Source organism: Phocoena sinus, chromosome X, assembly GCF_008692025.1.
Source record: "Phocoena sinus isolate mPhoSin1 chromosome X, mPhoSin1.pri, whole genome shotgun sequence".
NCBI lineage: Eukaryota > Metazoa > Chordata > Mammalia > Artiodactyla > Phocoenidae > Phocoena > Phocoena sinus.
Window position 1 is genome coordinate 86,458,667 of NC_045784.1, and position 17,203 is coordinate 86,475,869.

The 17,203-nt window shown below is 43.2% G+C and overlaps 1 protein-coding gene across 6 annotated transcripts; it reads right to left on the reverse strand.

Annotated features, from left to right (window-relative positions):
• Positions 1–5,472: 5,472 nt before the first annotated feature.
• ARMCX2 (armadillo repeat containing X-linked 2) lies at positions 5,473–15,515 on the reverse strand. Of its 6 annotated transcripts, none has more exons than XM_032620644.1 (5): positions 15,125–15,247; positions 14,678–14,779; positions 8,617–8,680; positions 8,225–8,297; positions 5,473–7,866 (listed from the first exon to the last, which is right to left on the reverse strand). In XM_032620644.1, the coding sequence occupies exon 5, from the start codon at positions 7,735–7,737 to the stop codon at positions 5,878–5,880; it is 1,860 nt and encodes a 619-aa protein (XP_032476535.1). In that variant the 5' UTR covers positions 7,738–7,866; positions 8,225–8,297; positions 8,617–8,680; positions 14,678–14,779; positions 15,125–15,247; the 3' UTR covers positions 5,473–5,877. The 6 variants fall into 6 exon arrangements, with proteins under 6 accessions (XP_032476535.1, XP_032476531.1, XP_032476534.1 ...); XM_032620640.1 differs by lacking the exons at positions 14,678–14,779; positions 15,125–15,247 and adding exons at positions 9,571–9,642; positions 9,898–9,999; XM_032620643.1 differs by having other exon boundaries at positions 14,678–15,515.
• Positions 15,516–17,203: the final 1,688 nt, after the last annotated feature.

Genomic DNA, 17,203 nt, shown 5'->3' on the forward strand with positions numbered 1-17,203 from the left:
GCAGGATTCTGTTTATTTTCATTAAATCAGCTTGTTGATTGTATTGTTCTCTATTCTATAACTTTACCATTTTTAGTAAATACTTGTCCTTTAAATATTTCAGAAAAGTGTGTTGAATTATCCCATGTGATCGTTGATGTTTTCATTTCTTTTTTTCTTTACATATTTTGAGGTTACTTTATTAAATGCCCACACACTTAGAATTTTTATTTATCTTGGTGAATTGAACCATTTATCATCAGTTAAAAAATCTTACTTTGAAGTAATTATAGATTTACAGGAAGTTGCAAGGATAATACAGAGAATTTTTCTGTACCTTTCACACAGTTTTCCCCAATGGTTACATCTTACATAACTATAGTGTGATATCAAAATTAGGAAACTGACATTGGTACAATATGTGTGTATAGCTCTATGCCATTTTCTGTCACCATGGCAACCAATATTCTAAACTCTTCCAACACCGCAAAGATCTCCTTTGTCTTATCTCTTTCTAGTCACACACACTCTCCCCCTCACCATCCCTAACTCCCTATTCCTCATTTCTATAATTTTTTTCAATGTTATATAAATTGAATCATAGAGTATATGTTTTTTTTGAGATTGGCTTTTCCCCCCCAGTCAGTACAATGCCCTTGAGATCCACTCAAGTTGTTTTGTGTATCAGTAATAGTTCATTCCTTTTTATAGCCAAGTAATATTCCATGGTATGGATGTACCATGGTTTGTTTAACCATTCACATATTTTTTATCTTTAATAATGCCTTCTGTCTTAAAACCTATTTTTGTCTCATTAATTTAGCTCTTCCAACTTCCTTTTGGTTAGTGTTTACATGGTATATTTTTCTGACTTTTACTTTCAAAGTTTCTGCATGCTTATTCTTTATCATGTAGCTTGATTTTTTAAATCTGACAAAATCTTTTAACTAGTAAGTTTAGCCCATTTTTTCTTATTACGATTACTAATACATGTGAGTTCTGTGCTTTCTCTTTTTCTTGCTCTTTTAAGGCTTCACTTTTCTCATTTCTCACCTTCTTTTGGATTAAATTATTCTTCTTAGTGCATTTTTCCCTTTAATGCATTGGACATTTTACACTCTATTATTTTAGTGGTCACTCTTGCAATTTTATCATTCATATCTAACTTAAGTCTAGAGTTAATCAATTATATTAAGAATATATGAGAGTCCCAATTGTGATTAATTTGGACTGATATAAACTTATGTTTTTAGGCACACTCAAAATCTATAATTCTTTTCTTTTTTGTTCTGATAATGCAATATCACCCTCAGACCTAAAGTGTTTTCACATTTGAAAGTATGAATCTCAGTTAAGGCAGGAGGCAAATTGCTATTTATTTTCCTTATAAGCAGGGCACAGTGGTAACTATTTTTAAAAGGCCCAGAAAGGCTCAGAATTTCCCAGATCACCTACTTGAGTTACCAGTGTTCCCATATTACTAAAGAAATCTGATAAAATGGTGCATTCAACTGATATAACGATTAAGTAATTGAAAAGGCCAGTTTCTAAACTCATTCTTCAAGTTGTCTCTGACAGCTTTACATGGAGAAAGATTCACGCAGTAGGAGTTCGTAATTGCTCTATTTTATCTTTTACATTGAATCAGGTATTCCATAATTTAGTCTACTCATCGTTTTCACTGGAATTTGCTCAATGATTTTACAAACAAACATCTGATCTCACCCAAATCCTCTTCTCCATGAAACCATTCTATGGGAGGAGCAACCTTGTCACCTAGAACCCATTGTCAGTGGGAAAGGACACCCAGTTAATTGTAGGCTATTAGTTTTCAAACCCAGACTGTGGAAAAAATTCTTATTTGCATTTTGCCCACTTCAACCCCAATACCTCACGTTTTCTTGAGACTCTATTGCTTACTACCCACTTCTGGTCTTACTCTTAGTCTATAGACTTTTGTTTAAGCACAAAAAGGGAATTTAAGGAAAGATGTTGTGACATATTTTACAAGTAATGGAAAAGTTGAATATCTGGCCTGATAAAGGATGGAAACAAGTGCAGCTCAGGGACTCCAAGAGCAGGAGTTTTTATCACTTCATCCTTGTGCCCTACCACTAAAATGACAGCCCTGTAGTCTCAATTCTTGCATTTATCAGTTCATATTCTTTAAAAATAATTAAAGAAACCATGATAACTTTCGATCCAATTGTTTACCCAGACCAATAAATTAAAGCAAGGAAGGCAGGACTATTCAGTGCAAACATGGTTGTGAGAAGTGCCCCCACTTCAACCATGCCCTGAACACACAATGTAGAAGGTAAAAACTATAGTACTACAGAATGTCTAAGGAATGTTTCAACAATCATGCTTAAGTAATAATAGAACACTATATAGTTGGTGCTCAATTCCTGGTGCCTGTTGTCATAATTTTACCAGGTTAAATCTTTCCAAACAACTACCTTTTTAAATCTCAGCACCACCTGGACTATGCTGTTGATCGTTCTCATGCGATGATTTAAGACACAAAAACCTAGACTTTAGGAAATGAAATATTTGCCTATTGTGTGATTCTTAGCTCATTCATAAGACCAGACTACATGTCTCTGCATGGGAATAGGTTCCATCTGAAGGCGATGGAAATTTCCACTGCTAATCAGAGCAAAGGAAGCTGGTTAGATTACCTTCATATCTGGGATCAAGCCAAGAGACATTAATGCATCCATCTTCAGTATATGAGCTCAGATACCATTTCTACTTCATCCAGAAGAAGACATTACTGTTCCAGGATTGACATGTTTTCAGATTCTCCTTATTAAGGGTTCAAACAATCTTGGGTCTAGCCTCACCCAGGGTCACCTTGTTACCAGAGCAATGATATTCTTTATTAAATGACCATGGGTTTGATGTCATATGGGTTACAATGGTCACAGTAAAACTGAGTAAGATCAACATTAGGCCCCAGAGTCCTCCATCATTTCTATCCTAAAAGGAGAAACAGATAAAAGGCTTTCACCTTCATTATTTTCACCACTGATCTCTTCAGAAAATCCTTAAATATTACGAGCTGTCAAGCCTATGGCTGTGGATACAAGCTTTCCAAAATTCTAATTTTGCCTGAAAGCTCAAATTTTATTGTTGGTGGCAAATACAGTCAGTTGTTTTTCTTGAAGTTTCACTTCATTAATTTTCAAGAAAATGTCTGCCCAATACTCAAGTCTGAAAAACCACAGTCTTTCTGCCAGTCATTCTTTCAAGTATAAATGGTGTTCCACGTCAAAAGCAGCTAATTCAGTGCACAACTCAAATGATTGTGCAAACATTTTCCTTTGAGACAACCACTGTATTAAGCTATGCAGGAGAAGTGCTTTGTGCACACTTTGTGTTACACAGAATTTTAAAAAGATATGCACTCAATCAACAAGATTTAATAAAAAATAAAATTTTATTATAAATAAGGACTCCATTAAAGACATTTAGAAATGAAACTGGATTACAGAAATTTGTTGAGTGTGTGGCTGTAAAGAATTCAATCACTACTAGTACAGTTTGGGGACACTGCCTTGATCTATGCTGAGGCACCAGCAGTTTTACCAACCATTGTTTTATTTTGAAAATAATTTTGACCTTACAGTTTCAGGGACCTGTAGTGGTCTGTGAACTACACATTGAGAACCACTGATGTACAATATGATTCCAATTCTGTGTAAAAATACACTGAGATGACATAATAAACATCTGAAAGAATTTTCACTGACTTTCAATTGCAGGAGCCTTTTTTTGACTGATGCCACAAACTCTTACATATGGTGAATGTCTTTTCATGCCAATAATATAAAAGTACATCGCAGTTTTTTTTTTTTTTTTTGTGGTACGCGGGCCTCTCTCTGTTGTGGCCTCTCCCGTTGCGGAGCACAGGCCCCAGACACGCAGGCTCAGCAGCCATAGCTCATGGGCCTAGCCGCTCCGCGCCATGTGGGATCTTCCTGGACCGGACCGGGGGACGAACCTGTGTCCCCTGCATTGGCAGGCAGACTCTCAACCACTGAGCCACCAGGGAAGCCCTACATTGCAGTTTTTAACAGTTGCATACTATTTTACTGTGTGGACATACCACCTATTGTTTAGCCAATTCTGTAGTGTTAGACATTTAAGTTGCTTCTTTTTCTCTCTTAGAAACACTGCTCAATTGAATACCCTTGATATTCCTCTGTATACAATTATTTGATTATTTCCATAGGGAAAAATATCCTACAAGTGCAATGTTTGGCTGAAAGGCAGGTGTACCTTTAAAACTCCTTATATAGATTACCAAATTGCCTTCCAGATAAGTTGTGCCAGTATATTAGGCAAAACTGTCCATTTTCTATGTGCCCCCCTCCCAGGAGTCCCTGTCTCTATTTCTGCCACAGCCTACCATACACCTGTACCAAAATGAAGGTTTCATGAGAGGTGTCAGGAGAGCAGGCTGGGTTTGGAAAATTTCTGCAACTTCTCCCATTTTCTTCTTTCATTGCTTCACTGGCCAGGGGGCAGATGAAGGAAGATTCTCCTGCTCTTAAGTGAACTCAGAGGTGGGGGTGGGGTTCCCATAAAGGCCTCACCACTGCCCCTCTTCTAAACAAAGGAGGATCTAGACCTCTAACCTGAGGGGGGAAAAATCACTTTGCACCAAGAGTCATTCTTTTTGTAACACTGCTCTTTCTCATCATTATAAATGGTGACTCAAAAAAAAGAAAAAAATGGAAAGAAAAAAAATGGTAACTCACTTTGGCATTGCTTGGTTGCCAGAACTGCCCAAGAAAGAGGGCTTTCTCTGCCAGAATCTGCACAAGATCATACAATCCTTCCTCTCTGTTGACCTATAGCCAAGATAGCAGATTTTGGTACATTTTTTGGTAAGCATCTCTTATCATCATTCCCTAACATTTCCTATAGCCATCGCCCTATTTCACTCTTCATCATCTCATGCTTGGTTTATAATTTCCTAATGAATGTCTCTACACCTAACCCCATCACAGCTCCAATCCATTTTTCACATTGCCACCAGATTATTTTTCCTTTTGCCAAAAATGCCCAGTAACTCCCAGAAAATGACAGGATCATATTTCAATCTTCAGCTTGGTGTTCAGGGTCTTCCCCAAACTTTTTTTGCCCTACATTTCCACCTTTATCTCCCATCACTTCTATTCCTACACTTTCCATTCCAGGCAAACTGGTTACCTTCTTGTCACTGGAACAGATTTCCTACCTCTGTGTCTTTCTTCAAGCCATTTCCTCTCCTGGAATGCCCTTCTGTGTTTTCTCATGCTGTCCTTCAGGGCCCACCTTAAGTGTGCCCTTCCTCCTTGAAGCATTCTAGCCACATCTGCTTCATTTAAACAGATAGCATATATTTGACAATAAGCATATGCTCAGGTACTGTAATCTTTTTCTATTTATGTACCTTATCTCTCCAGCTAGATTTTAAATTCAAGCAAGAGAACAATTTTTTTTGTCAGTTGAAACATACAAGTTTATTAATGATACACAAATGAAGTCTTTGGTGAATAAATTCAAGTCAAAACAGATGATAGAAGTGTAGGCTATTCATGATGGACAGGTTCACTGTCAATTCACATAAAGGAACCAGTAAAAATATTTCCATTCAAGCAGCACGATTAAAGTCACAAATGTGTTTTCAGTACAAGAGGACTATTTATTTGGTATTCATAAAATTATTCAGCTTAAAGCTGGAGACTGTCACAGATAACATCACTCTGGATGATACATTATTCAAAACTGGCAGCTGAAAGGATCCCTTTACTATATAAGCAAGTGGAAAAGCAGTAACTTTCAATTTTCATTGCTTCCAGACTGCAAAACCAGACATTTCTTCAAGTCTCTGAGACACATAGCCAATCAGAATTTGTCCACTAGTTTTATAACTTTTACTTTCACCAAGAGGTCATGGTGATCTGCTAAGGCTCGAATTTTCTTAACGCACACTCCAGATGTAGTGCATAAGTAAAAAAGGGAACCTTTATTGAACTCTCTGTAGTTGAATACTTCTGCTCTGAGATTGTCATAGATGATCTCAAATAGAGTCAGGGCATTAATAAGAATTTCTGATTCCACATAAGAATTGTAGAGGGAACTAAATGATGATGGCACTTGGGTACTGAGCAGTTTTTTTAACATATCTGGATTTTCAGCAAAATTCGAAAGTATTTTCAAAATCTCAACCTTGATTTTTCCACCTCCCTGAGATAACAAACGGAAAAAGTTTGCAATGGAATTGACAAGCAGGTGCTGGTAGTCATTAGTAATAGTCATGTTTGTTAAAAATTTTAGTCCAACTACCTGTACTGCTGAGTTCAGGTTAGAGGCCATGATGTCATCCATCACTTTATTCATGTATACCTGAAGCCGGCCCTGATTTTCATAATTCTCACTCAGGTTGTTCATGGCCATTAAGGCTTTTTCCTTAATGTGGGGATCAGTTTTGTTGATCATGTTTGCAATAATTGGGAGGCCTCCCAATTTGCGAATTGTGTCTTGGTTGCATGAATAATTGGCATTGTTGCTCAGAGTGAGCAAAGCTACCTGTTGGATGAAAGGATCATCCGATTTCTGAAGCAAAGCAAGGACTTTCCTGAGATCTCGAACACCCAGAATCTCATCAATTTCATAAGGAAAGGGGCGCTTCTGCATGGGAATGGGTCTCTTCCCTCTCCCTCTCTGCTGGGTCTCAGGCTCAGAGTCTGACTCCGATTCTGTGTCCGTCCACCCAGACTCCCCTTCTTCAGAATCAGGAACCTCTGCCAGGAAAGCCTGTCCTCCATTAGCGGAGGCTGCGGCAGCTGCCGCAGCCCCATCTCCAGGGCGGAAGCCCAGCCCCAATTCGTCTACTTCAACCTTATTTTTCTTGCCTTTGCCCTTGCCTCCAGTCCGGGACTTGGTTCCACCCTTAGCTCCACCTTTGGGTACAGCTCCAGTAGCTGACCCGGCCTTAGGTATAGCCCCAGTATGAGCCCCAGGGGTTGTTTTCTTGGCGGCTGCTGCTGTTCTAGAGGACCCTGAAGTCCCAGGAGCCTCTGCAGCCCCAGTAGGGGCTGCTGCCCCAGAAGGCACTGCAGCCCCAGAAGGTGCTGCTGCCCCAGAAGATGCTGTTGCCCCAGAAAGTGCTGCTACCACAGTAGGTGTTGCTGGTATGGAAGCCTCCACTGCCTCGGTAGGTGGTGCTGCCTCAGTAGGAGCTGGTGCCCCAGGAGCCTCTGCTGTGCCAGGGGCTTCTGCTAATTTAGGAGCCCCTGTCATTGTGGAGGTCTCTGCAGCCACGGAAGCCTCTGCCTCCCAGGGAGCTGGTGCCACTGTAGAAGCCACTGTGGCTTCTGAGTCAGCTTTAGGCCCAACCCCGGCCCCTTCTGCCTCCTGGTCCTGACTTCCTGCCCCACTCTGAGCCTTGGCACTAGATGCAGCTGGGGCCACTGCTTCAGCTCCAGTCATGTCCAGAGCAGAAGTTTCATCCTGGACCCTGACCTCTGCCCCAGTGTGGACTGGGGTTGGAGGACCAAATCCTGGCCCAAGGTCAATTGTGAATCCAGCCCTTAGTCCAGCTCTAGCCCGGGCTCCAGTCCCAGCCACAGCCCTGGTCTTGGGCTTGGCCAGTCTCTTCTTCATCTGGTTTCTTCCCCTGGCATATTTGTAGACGCAGTACCAGGCACTGGCCCCAATCACTATCCCAGCGGCTACACAGCCAGCATCCCGAACACGGCTCATGATGCAGCTGGAGTGATTCCCTGATCCAGGGTGTGGACCTGGTGTGCCCAAGTGGGGTGCGTGCACGACAAGGTAAGGTGCTTCAGTTCAGGCTCGAAAGTTCTGCTGAGGTTGCAAACTAAGCAGGACCTGGGGTAAAGGATAAAAATGAGGCTTAGGGCTCTGGCTCACTTCATGCTTAACCAGGCCTACTTAAAGGAGAGTTTGGGAACATAATGCTTGGTGGGTGGACTAGTACCCAGACACAAGTGTCCAGGCCTCTGTGTGCTGATTCAGGACCCTGGTTGTCTGATGTTTCCTACATCTTTATCCCTAGTCCTCACTGCCCAGTGTAAACACATCTAATTTCCCAGCACCTAAATGGGGGATGAGAGGCCATATAGACTTCAGGAAAGCTGGTGGAGAACCAGAAAGAACCCCAGATTCTTCTCTGATTCCCTCACCCCCAGCCCAAAGGTCCCCAAATGATTCTCATACACGTACCAACCTGCTGGGAGCAGAAGCAATTTGCTCTTTTCCACCAGGCTTGTAGTTGTGCAGGGCCCAAAAGGCAGACAGACCTGTGGAGAGATCCCAGAAAGGGGGTTTCGGGGGCCTTTGGTAGATGGATTCTCTTCTTTTCTTGATTTGAACCCTTGTGGGCAAGTTTCCCCCTCTCAGGGCTCCTCAGTCCCTCCATATCCCTTCCTCCTCAAACCCTTATTTAAGAAGGCAAATGCCACACCCCTTTCGCTGCACCAAAAAGGACAGGCCCAGGGCAAGGGTTTCTTATAAGGAGGAAGAAGATGGGGGAAGAGGAGCCCCCCGCTCCAATTTCTGCTCTGGTTTCTGCCACACCATACCAGGGGTTCCAAGACAGTTCCCAGCCCCCACACTGACCTCCAATGATTCAGGGCTGTTTCTCCTTTCTTCAGTTCAGTTAGAGCTCCATCCTAAGGACAGACTGAAGGGCAGAAATACAGATAGCAAGACGTTGGAGACCGAGAGCCCGGCGGATGGAACGAACTGAAGACCAAAGTCCCCAATTGCCTTTCAGCATTCACATACCAGAACGACAAATGGTTCCACCTCTCAATTCCTTCAACTCTTCTCACCCCTCCCTTCGCACCCCAACCCCCGCCCCTGCGCAGACTCCCCAGGCAGTCAACCTCTCCTTCCCTTTGCCCCGCCCCCCCGTCCGCCATTTCTCCCGGACAGACGGCCACACCCCTTCTCCTGCACCGAAGCGGGAGGGGGCGGAGCGAGGGTGCACAGAAGGCTGGACGGGACGCGGGACTGGGGATTATGGCCAGACAATCTAGCGTCTCCTTCCTATGACCACCAGTCCTGCAGTCCCCAGCCCCCACGCCTAGCATCAGCCTGCACAACGGGTCCCCAGTGTCTGCCCTTTCGGTTTGAGGGTCATGATTTTCCACTGTTTCTCCGCTCTGGATTCCACCTCCCACACCCCATCGCAATCTCCTGTTAACCGCCATTTCTCCCGCCAGGGTACCCGAACTCCCTTTTCAGGACTGAAGAAACGGGGGTGAAGGGTTGTATGCGCCGGAGGTGTCTGGAAAGCAGCCTAGGACTTAGCACGGCGGTTTAATACCAGATTCTCTCAGGGCCTCCCCTCTTGTAAAGCCCAGAGCCAGACCGCCACCTCCCCTACAAAGGCTGTCACACCCATTTCCCAGCACCCCCAAAAGACGTGGGGTCGGCCGGGGAAGAGGGGAGGGTGCGGGGGCGGTGGTCGGGAGAGGTATCTGCAAAGTGAGAGTGGGAGTGAATAAGCCGGATTGTTTACTAATTGCGTGCCCCTCCGATCACCCTTTCCCCAACCTCCCCACTGGCCTTATATGCGCTGCCACGTTTATTTCTCTTCCCTCCTCCTTTCAAAACAGGACGGGATGTGGGGTGCGGGGCCTGAGTGTCAAAAACAAAACCAAAAAAACACTGGCTGGGAGGGGAAGTAAGCGGATTCTCCACAAGTATATCAGCGTCTTTACGTTCCCCCCTCCCCCTCTTCCCGCCGCCCACCAAAATGAGCTGCGACTGAGCGCGGGGGTCTGGAGAGCCGGCCAGGGGCGGGCGAGGCGGAGACACCCGCGGCCTCAGACTCCCTCATCTCTGGGCTACCCCTATTCGGGGGTGCCAGGCCATGCCCACTCTCACACCCACCTGCCCGATCTGGGGGAATTTTCTCCTCCTCCTCCTCGCCTGGGTTAAACGCACGGCAGTGCGCAGCGCAATAGAGTTGGTACCCAGAGGAGGACGGAGGACGGCGGTCAGGGCTTTAAGTACCTTTGCCAACGTCAGCTCCTGGTCACGTGAGGGCTGCATCGCCAGTAAGCTTGGGTCCCCAACTTCCACTCCCACCAAGAGCAGGAGCCCCCTCCTTTACCCCCACTAGCACCTTACCCCACCACATCAGGTCCTGTCACTCATTTTTTTGTCTTTGTAGTCCCAGAGGCCACAAGTAGCCCCTTCTCCTTGTGTTAGAATTTGCCTTTCTCTGGTTACTGGGGAGGGGATGCATCTTCTTGGAGGGCTATTGACAATTTTTGCTTTTCTTGTTGGGGAATCGTCTCATCCTTTCTTGGGCAACTGGATACTCTCCCCTCACTCCACCTCCAATCCTCCATCCACTAGTGCCCACCATTTACCTTGCAGCTGGGCCCCTGCTCCAGTATAGGTAAGGGGTAGGAATGGTAGTGGGGTCTTTACTTCTGTAATACGTCTGTTTTGTTTTTAAAGCTATCACCACTCTTTATTATTATAGTAAGAAAATACAACAAAACAAGAGTTCAGTGTGGGAAGCAGCAACAAAAGAAAAAGAGTAGGCATGTTTTAGAAAAAAGATTTCCCACTAATATTGGAAGACACCATTAATTTTAGTTAATTTTTACCACATAAAAGATTCTATTGTCCACATAGGAAATAGTTTTCAAAATATGCTAAGGTATTTGAATATCTAAAAATGGAATTTTTCTCAACAAGATAAGCATGTTTCCATACGATCTGTAAATTGATCCATGGAGAGATGTTCAGTTGTCTGATCTTATTTATTTTGGGCAAATAATATCCTACTTTTTCTCCTTCTGGGACAGCTTTTAAGTTGGGTAAATAAATGATGCTGTCTTGTTCTCTTAGAGAAACACATTTATTTAATGTTCCCAAACCTTTGCTGACTGCTGTGTGAACCTCTTGTAATTTGATGGCTGTAACCATGACAGTTTTGAACACCTGTCCATGGATTAGGTTCCAGTTTTGTGATTCAGCTCTGGGCAAAAGGAAGAACTATTAGACGAAGGAAATGATGGATATGAGGGATGCAGAGATGGTCAAATCCTTCCAGTCCTGTCAAGAGGGGAGGGAGGAAGGTGCTTGCCCTCCCACCTCTCCTATATTCCAGAACCTCTCATCCCCTGCATTCTGGCACCTGACTCTGTTGTTCATCCTAAAAGTATACATGGACAGTGACCAGGGTGGTAAATGCCATCTTTACCCAGGTGACCAATTTGAGTAAATGCCTTTGGCTTCTTCCCTCACTCCCTCCCTCAAAGTCCCACCTAGGGATGCAGAGAAGGGATTGCTGTTCCCACCTACCCCTGCAGCTGCAGGTTTCCACAAAGATTGCTGGGGGAAGCACCCAGGCCTGCCTGCCCTGCTCTGCCCTTATTCATGGTGTGGCCGAGTTAACCTGTTCCTGATGCTGTCTGCTGCTACCACCTGGCCTGCAGCCTGTTGACCTCTCCTCTGCCCTCCTCACCTCAGGGCACCCAGGGAGAACCCAGCCTTGCTGCAGGGTCACTGCCCGAGGCCCACACCCACTTTGATACTTCCTTAGCCAAATGTATACCTGGGTCCCAGGGTCTCTCCCCACTGACAATACTGATTAACCTAGAGTAGGCATTCTCAACTGGCTACCTCTCTGTTCTACGTGAAATTGTATGAAAGGTTTTGTTTTTGAGTGTATGTGTGATTAAGTGCATTTTTGGGGGGAAAGGGGAATAAAGGTCATTGACCTCATCAGTTTCTCAAGGGGTCTAGGATCCCTGCCCTAGATATTAAGAACCAATACAACGGCCTAGAGAGTCTGTGTTATATAAAATAGTCCATTTCTGGTAATGAAAGTAATATATATATTAGTGGTTAAAAATATTCAAAACAATAAGGAAATGTATAAAGCATGCAGGGAAAGAGCTCCATGATATCTTTTCCATTGCTAGTCACTGCTAAAGATTTCCAACTTTCTTTTTATGCACATATTAGTAAGTGCATTTGTGGTTATTAATCAAGTTCTGAATTGAACAACAATAAACAAATAATAAGCATTTAGAATTTGTATGTGTAATTGCGGTAAATCTGCAGATTAATTTGAGGAACATTAACATCTTAAAATTGAGACTTCCCCTCCAGGAATATGATATATTTCCATTTTGCTCAGATCTATTTTTATGTTTGTTAATCAAATTTTGTAAGTTTCTTCAACTAAATAATTCCTATTACTTGTTAGGTTTTTCCTAGGTATTAGTAGTTTATGTTGCTGAAGTGCTATTCCTTTCTCCAATTGTAATTTCTTATAGGTGATTTTCTGCTTAAGGAAAGTGTTCTACTATTATATATTTATTTTGTATCTGCCAATTTCTGTGATCTGTCTGATTAATTTCAATTGTTTTCAAGTGATACTTTTGGTTTTTCCAGGTATGTATACATAACCATCTTCAAATGATGAGTTTTTACATTTCTTCCTTTCCAATATTTATAACTTTTTTCCTTTTTTTTTCTGCATGTGTTATATTGACCAGAACTATGTTGAACAATGGTGGTGCTTGAGAACCTCTTGTTCTTGTTCTTGAAGAAAATGGGAATACCTCTTATGAAGTTTCATCATTTACTGTAACTTTTGCTGTTTCTGATATATTTTATCTGTTTTTCAAGGTTATTTTTATTTATGTTTACCAGTACTGCACAAAAAGTAGTAGAAGGAAATAATATCAGTGAGTAGAGGTAAGTCACAAGTTCTGTGGTCTTGGTAGCCCACAAAGAGTGAGGAATCTGCTAGGTCAAAAGAGCCTCTGATATAGTCTTCATCAGACTAAGGCTATTTTCTTTTATACTTAATTTAATTTAACCAATAATAATTCATTAAATTATAAATATATAATTCCTTACTACACAGGCAAAGTTTCCACTATTCCTATTTTACTAATAGTTTGTTTTTTTTTTTTTAATTTAGGACTGGCTGACTCAGTTTATCAAGTGCTTTAATTGTAAGATTTATTTTCTCCTTCAGTTTGCTGTTGCAATGAATGATGTAGATAAACCAGTCTTCCTTTCACTCTAGTCTCCTTAACTCCTCAAACTCCCCACCCACTTAACTCCTCAAACTCCCCTTAACTCCACTCCCCTTAACTCCTCAAACTCCCCACCCACTTCCCCTAGTTTAGAGTAAATGCAAATGTCCTCACTACAACTGACTAGGCCCTACTCTCTTCAATCTTTTTACCTTTCTGCCTCATCTTCTACTGCTCTGTCTCTAGCTCAGCGATCCTGGCTTCCTTGATGTTCCTGGAACATACTGGGCTTGTTACCTTCACAGAGCCTTTGCATTTGCTTGTCCTCCTGCCTGGGATATTCTTCCCCCAGATATCACCACACTTAGATCCTTCACTAACTTCAGATCTTTACTGAAAGGCCACCTTTCTAGTGATGCCTTCTCTGGCCACCCTATCTGAAAGTTTAACCCATCTCGACTTTTCATATCTCCTTGCTTTAAAATATTTTAGTATGTATCACTAACAGTATATATATATATATATAGTTTATTTACTTGTTTATTGTTTATCTCTCTCACTACAATGTAAGGGCCACATGATTTAGAGATTTAGGTCTGTTTTATTCACCCTTGTAACCACAGCATGGAGAACAATGCATGGTATGTAGTAGGTGCTTGGTAAATATGTTGAACAAATGAATAAAGAAATGGCTTTCCAACATTGCACTTACAACGACTCTCTTGCAGTCCAGAAATAAAGCCAGTTGGCTTTGCTGCATTAGCAGATTTTTTAACTCTCAAATAAATGATTAGCTAAATCAGGGCCTTGTCACGTGACAAGATGTGGAAGACATTAATTAAGATTGCTTTGAGTGGCATGTATAAAACTCATTATGCAGTGAGAATGATTGTTTATGAAACATGCCTTTTAAAAAAATAATCTTTTTTTTAAATGAAAATAGTTCTATCATTATTTTGCCATAATAAAAGTTGGGCAAAAAAAAAGAAACAGAATAGTGCTAACAAGAAAATAACAGGGCTTCCCTGGTGGCACAGTGGTTGAGAATCTGCCTACCAATGCAGGAGACACGGGTTCGAGCCCTGGTCTGGGAAGATCCCACGTGCCACGGAGCAACTGGGCCCGTGAGCCGCAATTACTGAGCCTGCGTGTCTGGAGCCTGTGCTCCACAACAACAGAGGCCGCGATAGTGAGAGGCCCGTGCACCGCGATGAAGAGTGGCCCCCGCTTGCCACAACTAGAGAAAGCCCACGCACAGAAACGAAGACCCAACACAACCATAAATAAATAAATAAATAAATAAAAGAAAATAACAAATCCATTCCTACTCTCTGCTTCTTTTCCTGACACCCCTTCCACCATCCCCATTTACAGGTATTTTCAGGACTGCAGAGGTGAACATTAAGGATTCCAAAGAAAAAAGGTGGAGGGAGCACGGAAAAGGACGGGGCCATTCCCCAGAGAAGCAGTAGAATTGGCCAGTAGCCCAGGAGAAAATACTGCCCCTTCCAATAATCAAAGACAACACGTTTGTTGGATGTGCAAAGACTAGAAAGAGCAACAGTGTCCTGTGTGGTAATGGTGGGGGGGGGGTTGGGAGGGGGTGGGTCACCCTCTGCTTTGCCAATAATAGGAGGGGAAATTTGGGACCCCGAACTCACCAGTGACGTAACTTCATGTGACTAGGAGCCTGTGTGCTGGTCTGTCCAGATAGCGGTTCTTGCTCAGGTAACCAGCTCCCAATTTCTTTTGAGGTGGCGTGGCTGTGGGCAAGGAAGGAGGAGGACAAGAGGAAACCCGTCCTGATTCCTGCCGGTCACGGTGAGGGTGGGTATTGATTGGAGACTCTTGGAGTGAGGGTGGAGGGTAGCAGCACGACTTTCGATTTTGGAGGCGCTTCTCTATTTCCCCGCGGAGACACCTGAACCCAGCCTCTTTTTCGTGTTGTGCCTTGTAAAAGGCAGCTGAAATGGTTGGCGTGGGTGACTCGAGCGGGCGGAAGGGAGGGGAGGAGGCGGTTATCGGGGAGTGGAGCGATGGGGGACTGTGAGGTGAGAGACAGGCCTGACCACCTGGACGGAGAAGGAAAGGTCCGGGTTTGAACCCACGTTCGGATGTTGGTGCGTTCACCGCATTCACCAGAGCAGAGTCCTCATTGTCTCCTGTTTGTTCCTGTCTGGTTCTGGCTTTGGTCTGTCCCTGTCTGCTGGTCCATCTATCAGTGGGTTGATGATGCAAAAGAAAAAGAAGCTCAACGCCTCATTTCCTTCTTCCTTCCTCCGCCCCGAGCACCCCCGCCCTCTTGACTGCAGTTTCAGACTCCTGCGTCCCAGCGGCTCTCACTAGCCTGAGAGAGAGTCCCCTGAGATCCTCGCTCCAGCTGCAGCATGGGCCGCGCTCAGAATTTGGGCTTGATGGCAACAGGCCTGGTGGTCAGGGCTGGCTCCTGGTACTACATATACCGACTGACGTTGGGAGAGCAGAATAAGAAGAGGCCAGCTGATGCAAAAGACATTAATCCTGCCTACAAAAAGTTTAGAAAATACAGAAAACTGTAAGGAAGAAAATAAAAATAAGCCACCAACTACTATTCCTTGTCTTTCTATCTTTGTAAGAATGTGGATGTGTTTAACATTACTGCAATTACACTGTTTATGATATCCTGGAATTATTTTTTTCAGGTTACATTGCAGGGTATGCCTTTTATTAGTTAATGAAAATGCTTCATAAAGTCTTTTAACAGATTGTTTCATAATAACAGCATAATCATAATCTTCTCCTTTTGTCGGCCTTTCAGATGGGAAAGAAATATTAGATATCTTGATTTTCTGAAAAAATAACCGTATATAGAGAAAATCTACATAGACTTACAAGAGGATGTCTTTCCACACTAGTTATAGCTGTGATAGCCATCATCCCAGATTCCAGAATGACCAGTTAGGCAGCTTCTGCTTGGCATAGAGAGCATAGGAATTTGGTGAGCCTGGGAGTCCTGGGTAGGATCCAGACTTCCAGGGGCATCATATGGCCAGCAGGTTTGAGTTCCTTCTCTTTTCTTTGGGCTGTCAGGGAGCAGGCCAGTGGTCTCATCTATTCAAGGGACTCAGAGACCTCTCCCTTTTTCCATTGAGTGAGGGAAGGGGTTTCTTTTTAGTGTTAGGGAAATCCTTCACTCCCTGAACTTCATTTTTCACAATGGATTTGGGGTATGGAGGAAATAAAATCTGGGAAGTCCTGCCACAAACTTTCTCTGAGTCAAGGAAGTACAGAACTGGCTGGACTGAGAAAGGGAAAGCAGAGAACACAGACAGTCATAGAGATGAAACATAAATTAATAGCCTTGTGTCTTAAGTGGAGTTCCCTAGAAGCAGAGCCTGCTGCGGGGATTCTTCTGAAAGTAGTTTATTGAGGGAGTGTTCTCAGATGAAACGTGTATGGAGATGAGGAGAGCAGGATAGGACAGGGGAAGAACCTAGGCATAGCTGTAGTTCAGCTGAAGTGTAACTTCAGCTTGAGCCCAGGGCAGATCTGGGATGTGAAGGACGCCACAGAACTGATCCATTGTGAGACAAAGGAGCCAGGCTTTTGTATCCACTGACCGGAAGCCTTGGTGTATGGGTGAGTTGGAGTGAGAGAAAAGGGGTTTTAGCTCCAAGGTATCCTCTGGCAAGGGTGTGACTGTGAATCTTTAGCAACCAATGTTCATAGCAGCTTAGGGGGATGGATGTACTAGCCCAGTAAGTGGAATCTGGACAGGGCATCAATAGTGTCTACTAATTCTACTATAACCAGCCAATCTGCATTATTTTTTATAAACCTATCATTGTTATTGTATAATATTATTTTTTTCCTTAATTTTTAAAAAAAGTTTTGAATTTTATTTTATTTATTTTTTTAATAAAGCAGGTTCTTATTAGTTGTCAATTTTATACACATCAGTGTATACATGTCAATCTCAATCCCCCAATTCAACCATTCTGCATTCTTGTGATGAAAATGTGCTTCCTATCCATGTGATCTTCCCATCAGGAAGCCTTAACTTCAGCATTACTAGCTGTGGAGTTATTTCATGGGTGCGGTCTATCAGGAAATGCCCAGCTTCTCCATAAACAAAACAAAAAGAGGAGAGTGCTTGTACTTCTCTAATCTTCTAGTGGTTGTCTCAGAAACACTCTCCCTCAGAGGCT

Coding starts and splice junctions, on each gene's coding strand:
- ARMCX2 (XM_032620643.1), bottom strand. CDS start 7,737: ATGAGCCGTGTTCGGGATGCTGGCTGTGTAGCCGCTGGGATAGTGATT.